The 22,725-nt window shown below is 44.9% G+C and overlaps 1 protein-coding gene across 2 annotated transcripts in view; it reads right to left on the reverse strand.

Moving 5' to 3' along the window:
* DNAH17 (dynein axonemal heavy chain 17) overlaps positions 1–22,725 on the reverse strand; it is a 97,352-nt gene that overhangs the window by 8,196 nt on the left and 66,431 nt on the right. For both annotated transcript variants that reach the window (XM_081184851.1, XM_081184852.1), the window contains 15 exons: positions 21,741–21,974; positions 19,652–19,816; positions 17,852–17,947; positions 17,081–17,298; positions 15,566–15,773; positions 13,589–13,704; positions 12,293–12,485; positions 10,195–10,430; positions 9,322–9,444; positions 6,709–6,913; positions 4,606–4,770; positions 4,081–4,221; positions 3,278–3,448; positions 1,790–1,912; positions 366–559 (listed from right to left, as the gene is read on the reverse strand). In XM_081184851.1, coding sequence (XP_081040977.1) covers positions 366–559; positions 1,790–1,912; positions 3,278–3,448; positions 4,081–4,221; positions 4,606–4,770; positions 6,709–6,913; positions 9,322–9,444; positions 10,195–10,430; positions 12,293–12,485; positions 13,589–13,704; positions 15,566–15,773; positions 17,081–17,298; positions 17,852–17,947; positions 19,652–19,816; positions 21,741–21,974 — 2,588 coding nt within the window. The remainder of the gene's footprint in view (positions 1–365; positions 560–1,789; positions 1,913–3,277; positions 3,449–4,080; positions 4,222–4,605; positions 4,771–6,708; positions 6,914–9,321; positions 9,445–10,194; positions 10,431–12,292; positions 12,486–13,588; positions 13,705–15,565; positions 15,774–17,080; positions 17,299–17,851; positions 17,948–19,651; positions 19,817–21,740; positions 21,975–22,725) is intronic.

Genomic DNA, 22,725 nt, shown 5'->3' on the forward strand with positions numbered 1-22,725 from the left:
TGTGATTAGTTTCTTTTTAAAAAATTATGGGGGGGGGGGAGATACAAACTGAACATTCCCCATTCCCAACCCTGCAGCATAGTTCACATGTAAAGAACAAGAATGAAGTTTGTACAAGGACTGAAGTGGAGCAAGAAAATGAAAGGTGCGAATAACAATATGAAGGGAAATGTTACTAGAACCATGTATCATGAAATGTGGCACAGCTTCTCCTGTCGGCTTTGTCCATGTGCTGAACAGCCACCAGTCTGCCGCAAAAGCGGTTTTTTTGCCCTCTAGCCATACAAAGTTTTTGTGTGAGTTTTTCAGAAAGTGCTATGTCCCAAATGGCCGTTCCCAAGCTGTAGGAAGAGTGCAGCACATACTTGACTGCGTAGGTCATGCGGTCTGGCCTCATACATCGCATCATGCACAGCTTTTGCAGGGCTGTCTTGTTCTTCCACTCCTTTGGAAATACTTCCTTCTCAGGAGTCTCAGATTCCACAAACTTTTTCCACCGCTTAGCAGAACCTTCAATGTCACTGTCCAAGTTTTTGAACTCGTCCATATCAGACAGCACCTGAGAGCACAGTTAACAGAGAACATGGGGCTGACAAGCCCTTACTTTCTTTCCTCCTAGTTACACCAGTGGCTTTAATAAATGCACCTGAGAGCAATAACTCATGTTAAGTCGCACAATCCCTTTCTGACACCACACACGTCAAACAGTAGTACCTTGGTTATTGAATGGCTTAGCTGTCAAACAATTCAGCTCCCAAATGCCGAAAACTCAGAAGTGCTCCGGTTTGTAAACGTTTTTTGGAAGCCGAACATCCGATGCGGCTTCTGCTTGAGTGCAAGAAGCTCCTGCAGCCAATCGGAAGCTGCGTCTTGGTTTTCAAACGGTTTCGGGAGTTAAATGGACTTCCGGAACGGATTAAGTTTGAGAACCAAGGTACCACTGTACTCTGCTCACAACCGCCTCAACTGTTAACAGATTCCCTTCTTCTGCCAGTTCAAGTGAAAACAGGAGGCCTATGGCAAGGGGAGGGCCACATTGGATACTACAGATATAGCGCCCAAGGCACCAGGCTGTCATGCTTGCAGCAGAGCAGAGATGGAGAACCAGAGGCCCTCCGGTAGTTGGGCTCCCACCCCAGCCAGCATGGCCAATGGAAGCTGCAGTCCAAGAACATTCAGAGGGCCTCAGGTTCCCCACAGTAGAGAAACGAGGAGAAAGAGGTCCAGGTATCCTAACTTGACTTTAGCTAAAATGTCACAAGACACAACAGGCTCTAAAAAGTACTGCTTCACAACCCATGTTGTAATCCCTGCGATACCACAGCCACCATTGGCCATTCCAAAGGAACAGTTTTTTGGATGCCAAGCAACTGCAGGAAGGGCTCAACAGCCATTTCCAGGTCATCTTAGACCTGGATGAAAAGGTGGCCTCATTTCTCATCTTGCTTTCCTGCAGGAAATGAAATGCAACTTGTTTGTAGAGCGTGATTGCTCTATTCATGTACACGCAACAAGAGGCTGTGGCTACAGGCAGGCTGAGGGAAGGAAAAAGGCCCCACTCCACCGCCAGGCTCTCCCAAGCTATGGGCGTTCACTGCTGAGCATAAGTTTCAAACTGCTAGCACAGTTCTTTAGATGGCTCACACGAAAAGGTGTGACGGTAGCTAAACGTCTACGACTCAGTCCCCATCAATCATGAACCATGCCACTGGATACCAGTGTTTTCTAATGGGTCTCTCTCAGCTCCAAAAAAGGACTTCATTCTAGAAATAGTTATTTTCAAACAAACCTTAATTCCACCCCATCCTTGGCCTAACAGGAACTCTACTGGAGATGCCAGCCCAGCTTTAAAGGGAAAGCGCAGAAGAAAGTCAAGTTCCACTGGATTCACTTCTTTCTTCACCAACAAGACCTAGAGAAAGCATGGAATTAGAAGCATGAGGACTATTTACTCCAGAAACAATTGCTGGAACAGCTGCTGGTCTTGTTTATCCTTCTGAGTTTACTGACAGCAGGAGCAGGAGCCAAAGACAAGGATAGAAGAGACCACACCCAACGGGAATCTGGCTTTGCAGTCTTGTGAGGTCAGATGAACACTCTGGTTAGGGACAACCCGGCCTGATGACTACTGCATACTAAGCAGCAGCGGCAGCTGCAAGCCTAAACAAGACAGCAGCATCACTTCAGCCTTCAGGGAGGGAGGGGACCCTGCTGATGCTAACCATCCCTATTTTTAAACTTACCTGATAGGATTCTACAGCCTAATCTTTCTCCTTGACTGCTGCTGCTGCTACTTCCAATGTAGTTTGCATAGGGAGTTAGGGGAGTAGCAGTACCTCTGGTGGGGGACACGCCGTGTTCCTTCTGGGGTAATTTGTCCACTTGTGGTTCTCACTGCACTCAATTCTCACCTAAAAGCTGCCAACCTGTGACAGTGGCCAAACCTGGGAACGGCTTTGACTGGCTGGCTAAACCAGGTGAGGGGAGCCGATGGGTCTCAAACCCTTGGTGAGTTAGGGACTTCCTTTCATGTGAAGATGGTCTCCGGTGGATTGTATGGAGAAGACCAAGGGTCAAGAAGGTGGTTTCTGCACATACCGTAGAGGGAAGTGAGGGGCAGATGGGGCTCATCAACCTGGGAAGGTAGCTCATCTAGGAGAAGAGAAACTCTGATCCTAGACCTCCACTGCCTTGCAAGATATTTACAGGAGAAGGCGGCTAAAGAGTAAATGGTAAACAAATCTGGAGTGGAGTCCCTAAGACAATTGGAAGGCGGCTTGTATCACCTCCTTCTGGCAACTCCTGCAGCCAAGCTGGTGCTAAGTGCATTGCTCTGCTTTCCTTTGGACCACAATAGTGAGGATGAGGGGTGGGGAATTTTTTAAATTTTTTTTTGCCCGGGCAGCACAGGAGCTCCATTCACACAGCCCAGGGTTGTGACCCGAGGAGGTGCTTGCTAATGCAGTGGTATGACTTCACCCCCAGAGAAGCACTCCATTGTCTCTCGAGACAGATGCCAACAACAAAGTTTGACCTCCTCTGGAACTACTCTTCTTCATTTTCTAAAGAGCTACCTCCTTCTAGTCCTTCTTAGAAGTTTCTCCACAACTTGCTTTACAACATCCCTTTCTGATCCATCTCTCTTTGGGTCTAATAATCCACTGTCCACACAGCTACACCCTGATTACTAGGCAAGAGGGAAATGTTGACTGACTCCATGGAAACAAAAAAAACCCCAGTTACTTCTTTTGTCAGTGCCAGCAGGAAATCACCTTACCTGAAAGGCAACTTGGGCTAGAAAAATAAGCTTGTCTCTCTCAAAAAGTCCCCGAGCAGTGTACATGTAGACGGAGTAGGTGATTTCGTCAGTTAGGTTGATCACTCTGTGTTTCACATCTTCTGCTGGAGGAGTCCGCTGAATGGCTTTCTCAAAGACCACATTGAATGCCTGGTCAAAAAAGAAGTCAAAGCATGGATGAAAACCGTTTAACGTGGTTGGACTTCGTGGCCTTTTATTAAAAGGCAGACATGGGGAAGGTGCCTTCATCAAAAACACGAGAACGTACAGTGTCTGGGCTGCAGCCTCGCATAAACTCTATGGTTCAAGTCCCTTTGGCAAGATCCTCTAATATGACCTCGGGGCAAGGTATTTATGCCCAACCCTAAGTTATAATGAACAGACAGCCACCCCTGCAAAAGAGGTAGACTGTAAGAAGAAGAAGAGTTTGGATTTGATATCCCGCTTTATCACTACCCGAAGGAGTCTCAAAGCGGCTAACATTCTCCTTTCCCTTCCTCCCCCCACAACAAACACTCTGTGAGGTGAGTGGGGATGAGAGACTTCAGAGAAGTGTGACTGGCCCAAGGTCACCCAGCAGCTGCATGTGGAGGAGCGGAGAAGCGAACCCGGTTCCCCAGATTACGAGTCTACTGCTCTTAACCACTACACCACACTGGCTCTCAAGATTAACTGCACAAAAGGATGTGAATAACTTGGTGTCAGTGACAGCAGGAAAGAGGCTATCCTCCACAAATGTAATTAGTGGCCTGTCCAACTAGTCTCCTTCCTTAGTTAATTACCTTTAACGAGAACTGATAGATGGGGTTGATTTTGTTGAGGTCATTCAGTATAAAGTACAACAAGGAAGCCCTTTCTGCAGCTGGCCTGTAGTTCTCTCTAGCTTCATTTATTTGCAGCTCAGTAATTTTAGCCTCTTTCACCTAAAAAAAAAAACAAGCAATCTTCAATACAGCAGTTATCAGTTCTCTAGAAAACCACAGTGTAGCTCCATAGCCCCTTACTCTTGTTGCTGGGTTGACAGATCACATAGGTTATTGGAGATGCCCCCCCCCCGAATAGCGCAGTGATTGTGCAGAGCAGCCCACTTTCCAGGGGTTTTATTAATGAGTGAGCCCCAGGGTTTTTAAGGCTAAACTGGCCCCTTCTTCTTCTTTACTTATAGGACAGCTGAGTACACTGTAAATTGCAGTGCCAGTGAGATCCTGACTACCTGCCAACTTAATGGGCCCAGAAGCATTCTACACACTGATGAAAATTTGTGTTCTTTGTCCTCGAAGAGCTCTAGCCATGGCCCTGTGACTCACCTTTTCCTCTATCTCATTTGCTGTGCGCTTGGTGGTCTCCAGATTTTCCACCAAGGCTGTGTCGCCAAGGAAGTTTCCTGATGCAGCAGAGAGTCGAGCCAGTAAGGAATCCTCCAGCTCCTTCAGGATGATCTTAAACTCATTCTGTTGTTTTGTGAGAGTAGCCTATACCAGCAATGAGGGGGGGAAATACATGTTAGAATTTGGTAGGTGTGTGTGTGTGTGTGTGTGAGAGAGAGAGAGAGAGAGAGAGAGAGAGACTTCCTTTGAAGGTGGACAGCCTTCACAGACAGGCTGCAATTCAACAGATAGCAGAGTTGGATGAAATGGGAGCCCTTTGGACTCACCAGCCGTACTGCGCCTCAAAATTATCGCAGAGAATGTAATTTTTCAAGAGGTGAAAATGCAAAGAAGCTCCTGGAACGGAGGCTCTTCGTTCTAAGCTCATTCAAGGCAGTCATGCAAATGAGGGACCACCGGCATTCACATAACGCATAAAGCCGCTTGTTCTTTTCCTATTGGGGTCTTTTTGTGACTACAAGAGTTTTGTAAAGGGTCATCACAATGCAACAGTGACTAACAGCTCAGGCGGACACGGAAGATGCATTGCAGATGCAAGTAAGGCCACAAGGGCCAGTTCTTAGATGAAGTTCATTTACGTCCAATAAGAGAAAATGCAGCAACCTTCCCCCTCCCCCAAACACAAACAAAAAAGGGAAAAAAGATACAGATTTGCATATAATTTGCATATACCATACTTATTTACATGTATAAGTGCAAACTTGAAATAACTACTGTATTTAACTAAAATATTATGAGGGTCAGCCCTACCAATTAGGCAGAGGGAGGCAATGCTCTCAGGTAGCAGAAGCTGGGGAATAGCTGTGGCAGCCCCTGCCCACCCCTCCAGAGCCCCCTGGCCATTTGTTCCTCTTGGAGATCAGAGCTATATGTGTCTATTCAGTTTCTGTACATGGGATGGAGGGTGTGTGTGTGTGTGTGATCTTGCCCTGTGCCTCAGGCAGCAAAGTGCCTTGGGTCCCCCTGAGTACAGAATGTGAGTATGTGTAACTATAGTGGAGAAGCCTGAGACCAGCAATGCCTGCTCAGTTGGCTACGGATGAGCTACTTTCAAGGTCTCTGCTCTTCCTTCCCAGGGTTCATTATCATTTAAAGATAATCTGGACCAGACAACCCTTCAAACAGAAGACTCCTTCAAAGAAGAGGACTGCTTTCTGTAAAGCAGGACACACGGTTGCCATTACCAGTGTGTTAAAGAGCTCAGCTCCAAGGTTCTTACCTGCGCGGCAATGAAATGGCTACAGACATCCTAAATAGTCCCTCCCGTTGCACAATGCCATTTAATATGAAGGTCGGGGTGGGGCTTCTGCTTGTGGCAACTATCACTAGTGGGTCCTTCTATCCTAAAGAGGTTCACCCAAATAACAGCCTAATATACTTCATTAAACAGTAAATGTAAAGTGAACAAGAAATAGTAAATGAAAATCATAATTAAATAAACAGATATAAGTTTGCATTGTTAAACATACACATTCTAAAATATACAGAATGAATTCACTGGTTTGAAATATCTATTTAAACAGAGGAAATGATTTAAATACGCTAAATTAAATCTAAGCAATTCATTAATATACTAGTAAATATTTAATTAATTTACACATGGACCTGGTTCCCTTTCACATTTAAAACCTAATGCAGGGAAGGGAGTGCAGAGAATTTATATATATATGTGGACATGTAAATGGAAAGTAGGTACAGAAACTTAAAACCATCCTCACCAGCTGGGAATTGGAATTGTGTTGGGTGCTATGCACAAATTAATGCCTTTCCCTTTTTAATATACTTGGAACCTTACTTTATTATTATTATTACCCCAAGGTGGGTTACAACAATTAAAACACAACATTAATATGTAGTAATCACCACTTTGGAGCAGATGAAAACCTGAATGGCAGGTTCAGAGACGCACCTTCTAAGACCATTTGGCTAGCTCTGAAGTTTCTCATCAAGTGTGGCTACCATAAATTCTTGTAAAATAAGCCATGTTGTTCATAAACAACTCACATCTAGCAATTACAATACCTTCAGTTCCTCTAGGTCAGGTCTCTCCTTAGCCACCACAGCAGCTAAAAGTTGGTCCTCCAGCCCATCTCTGGTGACCAGAAAGTTGATAAGTGTGCACTGGGCCTGCATCTCTGGCTTGTAGTGGGGGTTGAAGTACTTGGTGTGCAGAATGAGGCGGAAATTGGGGTGGTACTCCACCTCCTTGTCTCCTATTTTAATGTATCTGGGGATGAGAGTGTTAACAGGTCGTGAGAACAGGTAGGTAACAGGCAGATAAAGGTTCTTCAAAGAGACCGTAGGCTACTTCTGGCAGTTGGAGGGGCAGAGCTGGATGAGGCCGTCACAGGAAGGGTCAAATCCTATTTTTGGATATGCTAAAAAGTTATTTAATGCATACAAAAAAGCAGTGCATTTTAGGCACATTGTTGTTGCTGCTTCATGCCTCATAGACAAGCCTGCTCAGATGATTAGAAAGTTAATGTAAATTTTAACCAATTTCAGTATTTTAACCTCTTGTATGTTTTAAACTATTGTAAGCGTTTCTTGATTTTTATTGTTGTATCTTTTTGTAAAATGCCTTGAGGGCTTTTTGTTTAACAATCAAGTGGTGTATAACTTGGATGTGATGAATTAAATAAAAAATAACTTAAGGAATACAGTGGTACCTCGGGTTACAGAAGCTTCAGGTTACAGATGCCGCTAACCCAGAAATAGTACCTTGGGTTAAGAACTTTACTTCAGGATGAGAACAGAAATCATGGCAGCAGTGGGAGAACCCATTAGCTAAAGTGGTACCTCAGGTTAAGAACAGTTTCAGGTTAAGAACGGTCCTCCAGAACGAATTAAGTTCTTAACCTGAGGTACCACTGTAAATTATATGTGGTTCAAAACACAGGGGAGGGGGCGGTATTTCTGTCCTTTGGCAGGGTGGGTGGCTAGGGGGGAGAAGCAAGAGTTCTGTGTATACATATGCACAAGTGCGCAAACACCAGAATGGAAAATGTGAGACATATGCTTGCAATTTTGAACCAGCTTAAAAAGTAAGAGGCATGAAGACCGGCTCTCAGCTTATGAAACGATTGCTGCAGTCATAAACACACTCATTTGGATTTGGAAGGAAGCCCCACTGAAATCAGCATGGCTTCTTTCCAAGTAGATGTGGTATAGGGCTGAAGCAAAAACAGCACGACTCTGGGAACATTTATGCAACAGCACCCAATGAAAACAAGAAAACAAGAAGGGATATCATCAATGGAAATATGTAGGAAATTCTTTATTCTTTCCCCAATGAACAGAGCAAAGTAGGAACGGGACAAACGGGTGGTGTCAAAGCCACCTGGTGACGGTAGAAAAACCCAGCCACTAAGCTGTTACTGGTTTGAATCTACTGTCAGGGAAATGTAGCACGTGCAATGTCATCTGCAAGGACAGTGCGATCCTCAGGAGAGTCTTTATTCCACAGGAGTCACTTGGTAAACTAGATTAGATGGGGTCTAGTCACACCAACTTTACAACTAGGACTAAATCCACCCTAAAACATATTGTGAATTAGTTGTCTGCCACCACCTACTGGATAACTGAGCAATAGGGACTCTTACATAGTTTGTTCCAGATCACAAGAGTGCTAGCTTCCAATCTCTAATCACATAGCTCCTCTTAAGTTTCTTTTAACTTTGCTGAAAGCACAATGACATTTACATGAGAATAGATGAGCCTATTAGGAGCACGCCCCTCCTGTTGGTGGAGCGCACATGATTTTCTTAACAAAGAGGTTAGATTTCTAATTTATCCACCACACATGAAAAACATTTCAGTCAAATGAAATAAAAAGTAAAATTTATCTAATTTAATACTCCCCCTGGTTGATATAGAAAGGCATTTATAATTTATAGTACTTGGTTACAGGAGATCCATAGAAAGGAGTGGTTAGAAACCAGGATTCCTCTCTCTGCTCCTTGGCAGAAAGTCCACCATGGAAATGAGGGAGCACAGATCTGCTTACTGAGGGCAATAGGTTTGTCCAGGAGTCAGCAAACTTTTCCAGCAGGGGGCCGGTCCACTGTCCCTCAGACCTTGTGGGGGGCTGGACTATATTTTGAAGGGGAAAAAATGAACGAATTCCTATGCCCCACAAATAACCCAGAGATGCATTTTAAATAAAAGCACACATTCTACTCATGTAAAAACACCAGGCAGGCCCCACAAATAACCCAGAGATGCATTTTAAATAAAAGGACACATTCTACTCATGTAAAAACACGCTGATTCCTGGACTGTCCATGGGCTGAATTTAGAAGGTGATTGGGCCTGATCCGGCCCCCGGGCCATGGGTTTGACTATATTAATTACAGGACACCTTGGCTGTGAACTAACCAGCAGGTACACTGCAATCCAAGGATGCAGAACAGTAGCCCATGGCAAGGCCAGGCTTGTACCAGCAGGATGACACGCACTCAGGATGATTTGCTAGGGCTTGGGAATGCCAGCAAACATCTTAGTAATGGAGGCACTCTGGCCAATGTAGGGACAGACTTAAGAGAGAATGGATAGATACGCCTAACCCTAACTACAGTAATTCCATTTTAAAAAGCAAGGGCTACTCTGGCTTCAGTCTGGCTTCGACAAACTTACTTTCCTTTCTTGATGGTGTTTCGGCCTAGCAGAGGATCCAGCACAGGCTCCACGGTCTCTCCGATGTTCTCAATGAGCAGGGTGTCTCCATCAGAAACCGCCTTTTCAATGATATCTAGATAGCTGCAGCATTGGAAGAAAATCTGTTAAGCATGTCGCAGTGTTTTAGAGTACAATCCCCGCCTCTCATTTTGAACATAAGAACGCTGGTGCTCACAGAAAAAGGAGCCTTATGAAAAATCACTATAGTTTGGGACTGGGCTTCCCCGAGTTCAGAGACACTGGACAGCTCTGAAGTGGGATCTGGGCAGAAGAGGCTTACCCCGCAGGTTCCAATATGCAAACAAGTGGCAACGAGGGAGCGTCCCTTAACATATATGGAATCTGATGGAAAGGAACAGGGATTGCCAATATGGCCCTCTTGGATGCAATGGTGCCTCTGAGGTCTTTCCATGGGGCCTGCAATGTGTCTGAGTCCCCACCCTGCAACTGTCCCCTTGGTCATGAGGTGGTCAGGTTACTTTTTTCTTCCTCGAAAAGCGCATACAACTGAAGGAGGAAGCTGCAAGTTATGCTCTTCCCCAGTTTCCCTTTCAGCACTATGTGTTCTTCGGGCTCAGATTTACTCCGCTGAATCGGACTTCTATCGGATAAATGGAGAAAGCTAAGGGCATGTGTGCACTTGTCCCTCTTTCTTTCTCAGTGGCGGGGATGATCTAGAGAGGGGAGAGATGTCACCAGACAGGGTGGTGCCCACGGGCCTATCCCTGGAGAGCACCTCTGGAGCATTGCCGCCCTCATCTTTGGAGCTGTAGGGAACTCCCTGTTTGGCAGAAAACTTGAAGAATCAGGACAGAATAGTTATGGCTCAACCTTCTCTGTCCAAGCCGGATGGCCTTCAGGTCTTCTCCATGTTTGTTCTTAATCCACTTGATCCCTTGGAGCTGGGCATCTACAATGAGTGGCCAGCGCTCTGTGTTGCAAAGTATAGTTGCATTTTCTGTTGACATCCGGTCACTGGGGAGCCCCTGGTTGTTCCACGTTGCTACATCTGCATCATCAGTTAGGAGGCTCAAAGGGTCCAGCCCCGGCGTGATGGGAATTGGCACCTACAAAGTAAAATAAAAGGGTCCTGAAATGCATCAACTGCTCCTGTCTAATACATCATCTCGCAAGTGGCAATAACCCCTCGTGGGGTCAAGGGGAGCCAACGTGTTACCTTTCAGTTGCTGAAGGACTACAGTTCCCATCAGCCATAGCCACCACTGCCAATGGTCAGGGATGATGGGAGTTGTAGTCAATAGCAGCAGGTTGGGCCAAGTTGTGGAGCTACTCACCTGATGCCAGAGTTGCTACAGTTTACCTGGATGGGGATGGGGCAGGGTGGTGGCAAGCTTGGGAAGCACAAGCTGGTGCATGAGCAGAAGGGCTAGATTGGCTGCCCTGATGTGGCTGTGCGGCCCCAATCCCACTGGCACCCTGACCTACCCCAGTCCCATTCAGGTAAGCTGTAGAGACTCTAGCATTGGGAGGGTGACTATGAAGCTCTGCCTCACCACACTGGCTGCTACTGGATTCAGTCTGAGAACATCTGGAGGCCACCACAATGGATACCCCTGCAGTAGGCAAATGATGTAACTGAGTTTAGAATGGATGGTTAAACAGAACGAGCAATAGCTCTTAGCAGGGATGGCCAGAAGGGAGAACTTCTTGTACGGTGTATCTTGTCATCCCCTGGGCCTGCTGGGTGGCATTTCAGGAAAGGAAGAACTGGAGAAGACTGCTCCAGACACTTTAATGAGGAACCAATAAGCCAGGTAGGATTTCCTGAAGGGAGGTGAGATGGGAGTTTAGTAACTCCATAAAGGTATTGTTATTGGGAATCAGACTTGGTCACCAAGTAAAATTGCAGCAGGGGTCTATGTGAACTCCAGGAGAGGCTCAAATGCTGACTCCATGCTATTAAGGATTAAATATATATATTAATTTAGGTTAGGTTAGAAACTGCTGTGTGGCTTTAGGGGAGCTGAAGTCAACTAGCTGACTCTTTCTGCCTGGAATCAATGGAACATAAATATTTCTGCTAAATCAGAAGACTGCCTGGAAGTTACAGTTAGCGCAAAGCTTAGCCAACAGGTTCCTAAGTGGGACCAGGTGTTGGGAACACATCTTGCCAAGGCTTAAGGAGTTCCACGGGCTTCCAGCCCATTTCCTACTGAGGCTGTATACACACCATAAATTTAAAGCACATCCTCCTTCCCCAAAGAATTCTGGGAAGTGCAGTTTCTTAAGGCTGCTGCGAATTTTAGCTCTGTGAGGGGTAAACTGCAGTTCCTACAATTCTTTTGGGTGTGTATGGGTTTGTGCTTTCAGTATATAGTGTCTACGCAGCTTCTGCTGGTGCTTACCTTTAAAACCCTACAGAGTTTAGATGAGGGTACAGGAAATGATGTTTTCTTCCATGCCACTAACGTGCCCATAGATCAAAACATTCATCTGAGGTTCTCCTCTAGATGAAGTGAAGAGGGTCTTTTTGCTTTTGCCCTCCCTTCTCGTGGCTCTCCTTAGGGATGTTTGCTTGGCACCACCATATAAAAACCCTGCTTATTTCTCCAGGCTTTCAGTTTGAGGGCTGATAGCTTTTAGCACTGCCCTTTGCTGTTGTCAGCTATTTCAATGATTAGAGCTGCTGTAAGCCCTGGAAATTTTCGTTTTTAAATTGAGGGATGTTTAAAACAAATCAAAATAAACCTTCAAGCCCAAGGGGTTTAGTCTCAGGCACCTGATGCCAGAGATCTCCAAGAGGAATCCACCTGTAGTCTGGCTGGCCATGGGGATCAGAATCCTACTTCCTGGAAAACAGAAGCAGGGCTCACCAGGATATGATACGCATCCCCAAATATATTACTCTACATGTCCCAGAGCTTTATTCAGAGCTGCCCTAGTGCAACATGGCACTGAGCAGATTCACCTTTAGCTGCTGGAGGAAAGGAGTCCAGAACTTGTCCAGAAGCTCAGTCCTGTATTTTTTTGTAAAATAGCCAACGTAGGAAACAAATGCAGTAATCAAGAGCACATCCCCACACAAAGTCTTTTCTTGCTCACGAAAATTTTCCACAGACTCGGCCCAACGCACGTTTTCCGAAGCTAATCCACCAACAAGCCTGAATAAACATTTTGAAAGGAGATGCACATTTGGTTAGCGCAGCCTGGGGTTCTGGCCAGCCTTTGCCTTGATGCTAGGCCCGCACTTTCCCAGAAACTGATTAACTGTCTGCCTGGAATGTTGACTTTTTGAGAGATTAGGGTGGGCAACTTTTGCATGATGAGGGCCAGTTTCCAAATGCAGGGCAGGCTGGAGGGCTGCAGCAAAAGCTCCAACTACACATTCCTGGGATACCTGGCCGCCACTACTGAGAAATGCCTTGCACGTTTTGTGAAATTTCCGAGACAAGACTGAAAGTGGCCGTTTTTTGAAGTCTTTCGTAAATGCTAATCACTTAAGATCTCGATCGCCAGAGGATCCATAATAACACAAAAGGAACTGTTTGCCTTTGAACTGACAGTCTCCCCCCCCAAAAAAAAATATATATATAACTGCAGCTTCTCTAAATAAACTCCACATCTTTGACTCACTCTGTAATGTAGTATTCCATTTTCAGGAAATGGTTCACAGCATGCTGAGAAGAACAACAAGTTTCTTCTTACCAGCTGGGATGACCAAAAGCCCAGTACTGCTGACTCCAGATACTGAGTGATCCCCTCAGAACCACAAAAATTATATGATACGAACATGCAATGTTTGAGGTTCTTTTAACTGCTTCCAGACTTATATTATTTTAAGGTCCGCTACTATCGTCATAGCTGTCAACTTTTCCCTTTTCTAGCGAGGAATCCTATTTGGAATAAGGGAATTTCCCTTAACAAAAGGGAAGAGTTGACAGCTATGACTATCGTGTTTTTGACCTTTCTGGAAAAGCAGCTTTGTAAACATCACAGAACGAGTATTACAGCTTGATTCTCAAATTTGGCTGAGTGATTCAAAGATCATACCAATTGCACAGATACTGCCATCTTGTTAATTGTGATGGTGTTTTATCTTTGAAACATTGACCCACTCAGCTCTGTTTCATGAATAAAATGGCGGGAGATCAAGCACAGACCTTCCGCATAATATATTTTGCTTATTGTGAACTCAAGAATCGTAGTGGCAACTAGCTAATACCAGTACAGGATGCTCCTGAGAGAGTGCTTGATTACATGCTACCTGTTAGCCAATGATATGACTCTGTTTGTCGCATCTGCCTCTTGCTGGCATTTGATTTTCTCGGCTGTGGCCTTTTCAAATTCAGCAGTCAGATTGGCCAAGTTGGCATTTAGATCCTTTAAAACAATGGGATTGTTGTTACTCTCATAGAAACTTTGAAGACTGCTTGCTGCACATGTTCAGCAGATGCACCCCACTATTTGTTTTAGTGGGACAGTACTTAACAAGCTGTATCTTAAAACTCTGAAAATGCCAATAAGTATCGGTTATTGGCACTCAGTATATATGTACCCACAGCTATGTGGAAGTATTCTCCATGGCATACTCCCCGTGTGGCCCACATCTTAAGGATTCAGCTACAGGAGGATTGTGACAATAATTTCCATGCATCACAGATAAAAGCCGCTCCCAGGAGCACAGGTACGCTGAACAGGAATCACAGTGCATGTCCGTTTGGCACGTTAGCTTTTGCACACTGCTATGTTTTAAAGTCACAGATCTTGGTTGCTGTTCTACTCTGCTTGCTGTACATATCAGGGCAGAACTATGAATCTATCCAGAAGTATTCTTTGTCTCTTCCCTCTTCCCCTGCCCCTTTTCTGTTATCTGGCAATGCAATCAGGTCCTTCAGGACATGTGCATGAACTCCCTTTTTTTAAAGTCCCAGGAAGTGCAGATCTTGCAAAAGGCTTGTGTGCGTGATTCCACTGACTCTACAACCAACTCCTGTCCAGAAGTCTCCTTAATTGCATTTAGCTGTTATAAAGTACTTTGCAGTTTTAAAACCAGAGGCTGCAAGAAGTGCTTTTTTTCTAGAAAAATAGGTGCCGGCACTCACCATGAAGTTGTTACAGTAAGTGCCACACTTTTTAACAACAAGAAGAAGAGGTGCCAGTACTGTGTACACCTTGAAAAAAAGCACAGGCTGCAAGAAAAGGCTATGCTTAGGGCTTCTGCTTTAGAAAAAAAGAAACCAAGAGGAGGTGATGGATATTTCTAAATTATACATGTTGTGGAAATTATGCATTCCTCACTCCTACCCAGTAACAGCAGAAACTGAGCAGGAGATTCAGGACAGACAAAAGGAAGCACTTCTTCCCACGCTGCATAGTTAACACCATGGGTAGGCAAACTAAGGCCCGGGGGCCGGATCCAACCCAGTCGCCTTCTAAATCTGGCCTGCGGACGGTCTGGGGAATCAGCGTATTTTTACATGAGTAGAATGTGCCCTTTTATTTAAAATGCATCTCTGGGTTATTTGTGGAGCCTGCCTGGTGTTTTCACATGAGTAGAATGTGTCCTTTTATTTAAAATGCATCTCTGGGTTATTTGTGGGGCACAGGAATTTGTTCTTTCCCCCCCAAAAAATATAGTCCGGACCCCCTTTTGGTCTGAGAGACAGTGGACTGGCCACCTGCTGAAAAGGTTTGCTGACCCCTGGTTAACACCTATGGCCTTCCCTGCCACAAGATGTGGTGATGACCACCAGCTCAGATGGCTTTGAAGAGGATTAGACAAATGCAGTAGCTAGCAAATGGCTCCTAGTCACGATGGCCGTATGCTACCTCCAGGATAAGAGGCAGTCTGCCTCTGAATAACAGTTGCTGGGGAGGGCTTTTGCCTGCATATCATCCTGCTTGTGAGCATCCCATAGGCATCTGGCTGGACACAATGGAAAACAGGTTGCTGGACTAGAGAGGCCTTTGATCAGATCCAGCAAGGTTCTTTATATGCTCATTTGAGTCATGAACTGGAGACAGATTACAGTTCGCACACATAGCTGAAATGTCAGCTCTCAGTTTGTACAGACACGGGAAAATGCCACATGTGTGTCTCAAGCTCACAGCTAAACAATTCTCAAGCTCATAGTTAAATAATTTCCTTCCTCAATGCCAGTCAATTTCAACAGTGATGTTTACTTGATGGGACACAAGGGGGCGCTGGCATTTTATCGAGCCAAGGTTACGGTGTACTTACCGCAATCTTGTTCTTGATCAGCGTGAGCTTTGCTTGTGCTTCTGCCAGCTCATTATTAGCCTCTTCCAAGGCCTGGCGCTTGGGAGCGACGTCACAGTAGACTTCATAGAAGCGAACAATGTTCAGGCACCAAGAACACAGACCAGCTGCAGCCGTGGACTTAGACAGTATAAACTCTGGATCAAATGTTGGGTCATTTTGAAATGGCCTGCAGCGAGAAAGTTACAAAGCAGCATTGCATTGGGTGGAAGGAAAAGCACAGTTAAGATCTACAAAGGTACATCATACAACTGATCACTTCTGTATGCTGCATTTACCTATAAAAGAGGTGATTTGAGGCTAAATCACTGCTGCACTGTTGGGAATTGGGTGACAGCAGCCACGAAATTAAAAGACGCCTGCTTCTTGGGAGAAAAGCAATGAGAAACCTAGACAGCATCTTAAAAAGCAGAGACATCACCTTGCCAACAAAGGACCGTATAATTAAAGCTATGGTTTTCCCAGTAGTGATGTATGGAAGTGAGAGCTGGACCATAAAGAAGGCTGATCACTGAAGAATTGATGCTTTTGAATTATGGTGATGGAGGAGACTCTTGAGAGTCCCATGGACTGCAAGAAGATCAAACCAATCCATTCTTAAGGAAATCAGCCCCGAGTGCTCACTGGAAGGACAGATCCTGAAGCTGAGGCTCCAATACTTTGGCCACCTCATGAGAAGAGAAGACTCCCTGGAAAAGACCCTGATGCTGGGAAAGATGGAGGGCACAAGGAGAAGGGGACGACACAGGACGAGATGGTTGGACAGTGTTGTCGAAGCTACCAGCATGAGTTTGACCAAACTGGGGGAGGCAGTGGAAGACAGGAGTGCCTGGCGTGCTCTGGTCCATGGGGTCACGAAGAGTCGGACACGACTAAACAACTAGACAACAAGAACAACTGTTGGGATTTAATAAAAAGAGAGAACTTAGGGGCTGGCCACTGTGAGAACAGGATGGACCATTGGTGTGATCCAGCAGGGCACTTCTTATGTTATGACTCTGACTACACACCATTCATTGCTAAGATCTTGGGCAAAATACTATGCTGGGAGGAAGGTTGCCCCTTCTCATGGGTATTCTTTGCCCTGTCCATCCGTTGAAGCGAGTGGCTTGAATTCACAGGAGGAAATCTGAATGGCAAATCCTAGACAATATTGTTATAGGACTTTAGCATAAGGAGGAAGAAGGGGCTGACCCCTGGACACTGGTGGAGTTACACAGCCTCACGCCTGGGCAAGCAACTAGGAAACAAGTGTTTGCTTTTTGTTGGTTGATGTTAAAGTGCTGCTACCCTTCAACAGGCAGGACCAATGCTGGCACAGAAAGGGAAGCAGCTGAGTGTGGGGCACAAAACGGGATTGGCGGTGGGCCTGAGCCATTGGAGAGGAACAGCCCTGCTTTTTCTCACTTGTGATCCAATGAGCAGACTGCAGGAATTGAGGTTGGTTGTAAGAGCATAAATTTAGATTCCTCTTACTTGAAAGCTTTCAAGCAGCTCTCTGGAATGTGCTCCTTGTCATATTTCTTTAGGGCATCCAGGAAACTGTCCACTTTGCCCATCATGACTTTTGCTGCCTTCCAGCTTCTGTCCTTTGGTATCTTGCCACCTGGAGCTGTTAGGATCATCACAGCTGCTGTCACGTTAACCACAGCTTCTGGGGGAGATCCAAAAGACTTCAGCTCTGTCAGGTTGTTCTGGAAAAGTAGAAGGGGCAGGGGAGAGAGAGAGAGGTAGGGAGCAGTGACAGTGATTTTCCAGAATGTAAGTCAGGACACCCAGCCACCAAACTGTAAATCTGGCAATGAAAGAAAAAATATCATTGAGCTAAGAGTCCAAACCAAGCTCTGAAACTCTGAGTTTTTGGCAAGGTGGGCAATGATCATGGCAACAGGTGCCATGGGTGGTTTGGAAAGCACGGAGCTTTTGGGAAGTAGCTCACAGGCTCATTCTCTCAGCTCCACCCTTAATCAAGACTGTAGAAAATGTCTTAAACCGTGGAGGCTTAAGTTACCTTACATTTTAGTGCTCATTATTTTTATATCAAAATAATTCGTGGCAAGAATTCAACTGCAGTTTCAAAATACTGTGAGAAACTCTGCAATCTGAAAATATAAAGGGCCTGAAGGTGATCACTGAGATGAGAATCGAGCACCCCAAGAACAGCACTGTTGTCTCTCTTGTCTTACTTTAAACAAATCTACCTTCAAAAGCAACAGGAGATACCAGCTGAATGCTCCAAGGATTTACCTTATTGAGAGTGTCCAAGGCTTCCTGGGCAGCCATCAGAGCTGGTTCAGCTTTAGCCAAATCTGTTTCACAGGCCCTTTGCTTCTCTGTTACATTCTGCGGGCAAAAAGTCCCAACAAAATATGAACATTTGAACAAAACTGTTTATGCAGGCCAATCAGCTTTGAAATAAAATCAAACTTTGAAATCCTGAAGTCTGTATTTCTTTGTTTTCCCCTCACTTGTCGTTGGGGAGCAGTTTCACAAGTTATACTAAGAACGAAGAAACAAAAGTTCAAAAACCAAGCATCACTTCTGAACATGGATATAAACTGGGACCGGACAAATTGGCCATTTCAAATTATTCTCACTTTCTCATTCTTCCATATTTAAGTTCATTTTCTGCACCAGTTTGTGATTTTCTTTAAAGCCAACAACAAATAGGCATTTTTGTGCAAATGTCTCTTAATACACACAATTTTGTATATAATTGTGCCTAATGCAGTGGAACCTCGGTTGTCGAATGCAATCCATTCTGGAACACCGTTCGACTTCCGAAACGTTTGACAACTGAGGCGCAATGGGAGGTTGGAAAATTCAATTGAGAATATTGAGAAACGCGCCTTGGAAGCTGTTCAACTTCCAAGGCGTGCTCAAAAACGGAAGAATTATTTCTGGGTTTTCGGCGTTCGAAAACCGAAACGTTCAGCTTCTGAGACGCTCGAAAACCAAAGTTCCACTGTATATACATTTTTGCAAAGCAACTTATCCTAACATATTGCATTTTTGTGCTATTTTCACAAATATATGCATTTTTCTTCACACTTTACCTTAATGGGTGTATTTCTGTACATATTATTTGGCTGAAGAACTGCACTGCAAAATTGGGAGAAGTGTGTGAATTTTGGCTGTGTTTGGCTGCGTTTGAGTCTGTATATTGTTTCAGAAAGTGTGGATTTGGTAGGTTTATCTTTAAATGTGAGGTGGACAAAGTCATATCATATAATGGTATAGCCTCTCCTTGCACTGTAGTGGATCATAACAAGCAGTGCTGGCTCTAGCTAGGGGAAATGGAGACTGGGAGCAACAGGCTGGAGAACCTGAAACAGACCAGCCAGCATTGCACCCTTGCTTTATCCTTGTGCGGTTTCTTTACCAGGAAGTTCTGCCTCCCTCAGAAGATTGGACAGCATGGCACTGGGACTGCACTGCAACCCTGGGTCTCTGACTTGGCTGACCTCACCAAAAACACATATCTGGACAATAAAATCATGTGGTTAAAAAGGATTCCAGGAATTAGAACAAGCTAGATAGTTCCTTGACGCAGGTGGCGCTGTGGGTTAAACCACAGAGCCTAGGACTTGCCGATCAGAAGGTCGGCGGTTCGAATCCCCGCGATGGGGTGAACTCCCGTTGCTCGGTCCCTGCTCCTGCCAACCGAGCAGTTCAAAAGCACATCAAAGTGGAAGTAGATAAATAGGTACCGCTCCGGCGGAAAGGTAAACGGCATTTCCGTGCGCTCATCTGGTTCGCCAGAAGTGGCTTAGTCATGCTGGCCACATGTCCCGGAAGCTGTACGCCGGCTCCCTCAGCCAATAAAGCGAGATGAGCGCTGCAACCCCAAAGTTGGTCACAACTGGACCTAATGGTCAGGGGTCCCTTTACCTTTACTAGATGTGCTATAGACAGAAGATGCTTTGTAGAAATGAACCTGGTTCATGCACAAAGGTCCTTATCCTTCAGCTAACTAACCTCATGCCCTTTCCCTCATCGCCTGCAATATATGCAGCCATCATAACAGCAGAAAACAGTTGTACATACGGTGTTAATGACTTGCACTTTCAGCTCCTCTTCATCAGCAATTGCTTTCTCCTTGCTCACTTTCTCTGTTTCTACCCCGACCACCTGGATCAGTTTGTCAGCATCTTCATTCTTATGTTTCAGCTCCAGCTCTTGAACAGCAAGTTTGGCTTTCAGATCATCAACCTAAAAAGTCCAACAGGAAAGGAAACTCTAAAGCTGCACTGACAAGGGGTGCGGGTTAGAAGACTTATTTTGTGAATCCCCTCCCACAGTGAAATGCACTCTCCTGCTTTTGTTTTGCTTTTTTCCAGGGCACCTAACAAAACAGAGTGAAAATAATCATCCAGTCAGAGTGAGAGCAGGAAACATTGCTCTTACTCTGAATAGGCTTCATGGCATCATCATATAGCCAAATCTGATTGGTTATGTGGTACCATCAGGAAGTTAAGTAAGAGTGAAGGCAATGCTTCCTGCTCTCACTAAAATGGAGTTGTGATAAGAGACACAGTGCCAAATTTGATTGGCTGCCTCATGACATGACGTCATTCTGCTGCCTAGACCTCTTAAAAATTGTGCCAAAGCTGCAGCTTAGCTAGCACCAGTGCTTAAAAAGGTAAATGAAGGTGGAGTGGATTTACGAAACCATTTGCCCAAGTTTCAAAAATAAAACAAAATGGGTGAAAAAGTCAGTCTATTTCTGGCTAACTCCCAATAAATTATAGTAAAATCATTCCCCCGCCCCCAAACAGTGTTGGCAGATGTTGGGAAAGGGGTAAAATGAAATCAACACCACAGGGGAAAAGGGCTGAAAAAGCAAAACAGGATTGTTAATGAACCATAATAATCTAAGCAGGTCACTACAAGAACCTCTCACTACAGCTAAGTAGGTCACTGTCTAAGTACCTCTCACTACTGCAAAGTACAGCAAAAACCCTGAAACGCGTAATATATGCCCTGCCTGCTGTGCACAACTTGCTCTAAATGACTTGCGTTACCTTCATCCCTTTCGCCATCCCTCCCATCCTTCTGTGGCTAAACAGCAGCTTCAGAGGAACAATTAAATTGAGGAGGTGTGCAGCAGGGAAAGAAGCACCCACCTCCACAAGCCTGAAAACTACAGTCCAAATTAGACACCTGCCTGGCTGGTTTACCAAATAAAAAACTGCCAAGAGATCCAATCGTGTGTGGTTTAGTGTTCCAACTGCATATCATACGGAGTTCCCCCCACGCCCCTCCAACCTAGGCAAGCTGAGGACTAAGAGAAAGCAAGATGCAGAGAGGAACACAACCTTCTCCCCCAGCCTTTCCTCCCATGAATGAAAACGCAGTTTGATGATGGGTTATTTTGTGCTGAAAAGTGAGTGCATGAGAAAGTGCTAAGTAGTCTCTCTTCCTCCTTCCATTGTGATGTTTGGGCTGCCCACGCCAATTCTGGCTTTTGTAGAAAACGTGTGAAGAGAAACAAAGTCACGAAACTCCACCAAGTGAGTAATCTGAGCCTGCTATCGCTTAATTATCAATATGCAGGGAGTATTAGGGAATGAATTAAACGTGGTTGGAACATGAACTGGTTGTTCATCTGGGAAAACTTTTAATTGTGTGTGAAAAATGAACTTCTTCACTGAGGGAATATGTTTAGCATATGTTTGGAGGCAGGGTGGGAGAGTCATCTCACAAAGGGCAACCTTTATCCCAAATTAGAGTTTTTCCCCCAATGCGAAATATGGAACATTTGCATTGTTCACAATCCTGAGTGACCAAAATATAGCATCCAATATGCTACGGTGGTACCTCAGGTTACAGACGCTTCAGGTTACAAACTCTGCAAACCCAGAAATAGTACCTCTGGTTAAGAACTTTACCTCAGGATGAGAACAGAAATCACATGCCAGCGGCGCAGCGGCAGCAGGAGGCCCCATTAGCTAAAGTGGTGCTTCAGGTTAAGAGCAGTTTCAGGTTAAGAACGGATATCCGGAATGAATTAAGTTCTTAACCCGAGGTACCACTGTACTAGCTATCTAATCTCGTTAAATTTGGTTGAAAATGACCAGCCACTAAGAAACAGTTAACAAATGTACAGATGGCAATTCTGTGTTCACATACATACCTGTGAGGCAGTACTCTGGAGTTTCATCAAACCATTCTCCAGTCTCTCAATTTTGGCAATAAGCTCTGTTCTTTTTTTAGCAAGCAGGTTCTGGTACAGTTTGATCTGTTCCAGGAAAGTCTTTGGGGTGGTATAATTATAGCGTCTCTCAGTAGCCAGGTAGACCTTGGACATTTCATTGACAGTTGTGTGGACAAATGACATAAAAAGACTGATGGAGGACTTGACATCATTCTGAAAGAGGGACCACAGAGTAACAGTTACCCTTGTATGGAACAATGGGCAATTAACAGAGAAATTGTCAGAGTGGAACCTTGCTAATTTGTTCGTTTAGTTACGATTTTTACAAGCAAACTCAGTTTATATACATTTTGTCCTTTTTCTTGTTAGGTAGAATTTGTTCATTTACAGTGGTACCTCGGGTTACATATGCTTCAAGTTACATACACTTCAGGTTACAGACTCCGCTAACCCAGAAATATTACCTCAGGTTAAGAACTTTGCTTCAGGATGAGAACAGAAATCGTGCAGCGGTGGCACAGCGGCAGCAGGAGGCCCCATTAGCTAAAGTGGTGCTTCAGGTTAAGAACATTCAGGTTAAGAACAGACCTCCAGAAAGCATCATTGCTTCATTAATTGAGATATTTTTTAAAACTTTAATAGACTGTGATTCTAAGCCAGATCTGTATTTGGTCACCAGAGGTGACCAAAAAAATTGCCTGCAGGCAAGTGAGCGGATTGGCAAAGGAGGAACAGAGACCTCCATTTCCCTGTACCCAGATAGAAATGCATCAGGAGGACTGGAACTCTCTGTCCCCGCTCCCGAGAAAGCTAGTACTCTGCCCCCCGACTACTAAGTTTTGTTGGCTTATTTACAGGGCCCCCCTAAGCACACTAGGAAAGAGCCATGCAACAAGCAACTATGGGAAACTCCAGCAGGAACAGCCACCAAGATCATACACATTATTTGACAGGGATACACTTG

This window comes from Podarcis bocagei (genome assembly GCF_964188305.1).
Source record: "Podarcis bocagei genome assembly, chromosome: 2".
In the NCBI taxonomy this organism is placed as follows: domain Eukaryota; kingdom Metazoa; phylum Chordata; class Lepidosauria; order Squamata; family Lacertidae; genus Podarcis; species Podarcis bocagei.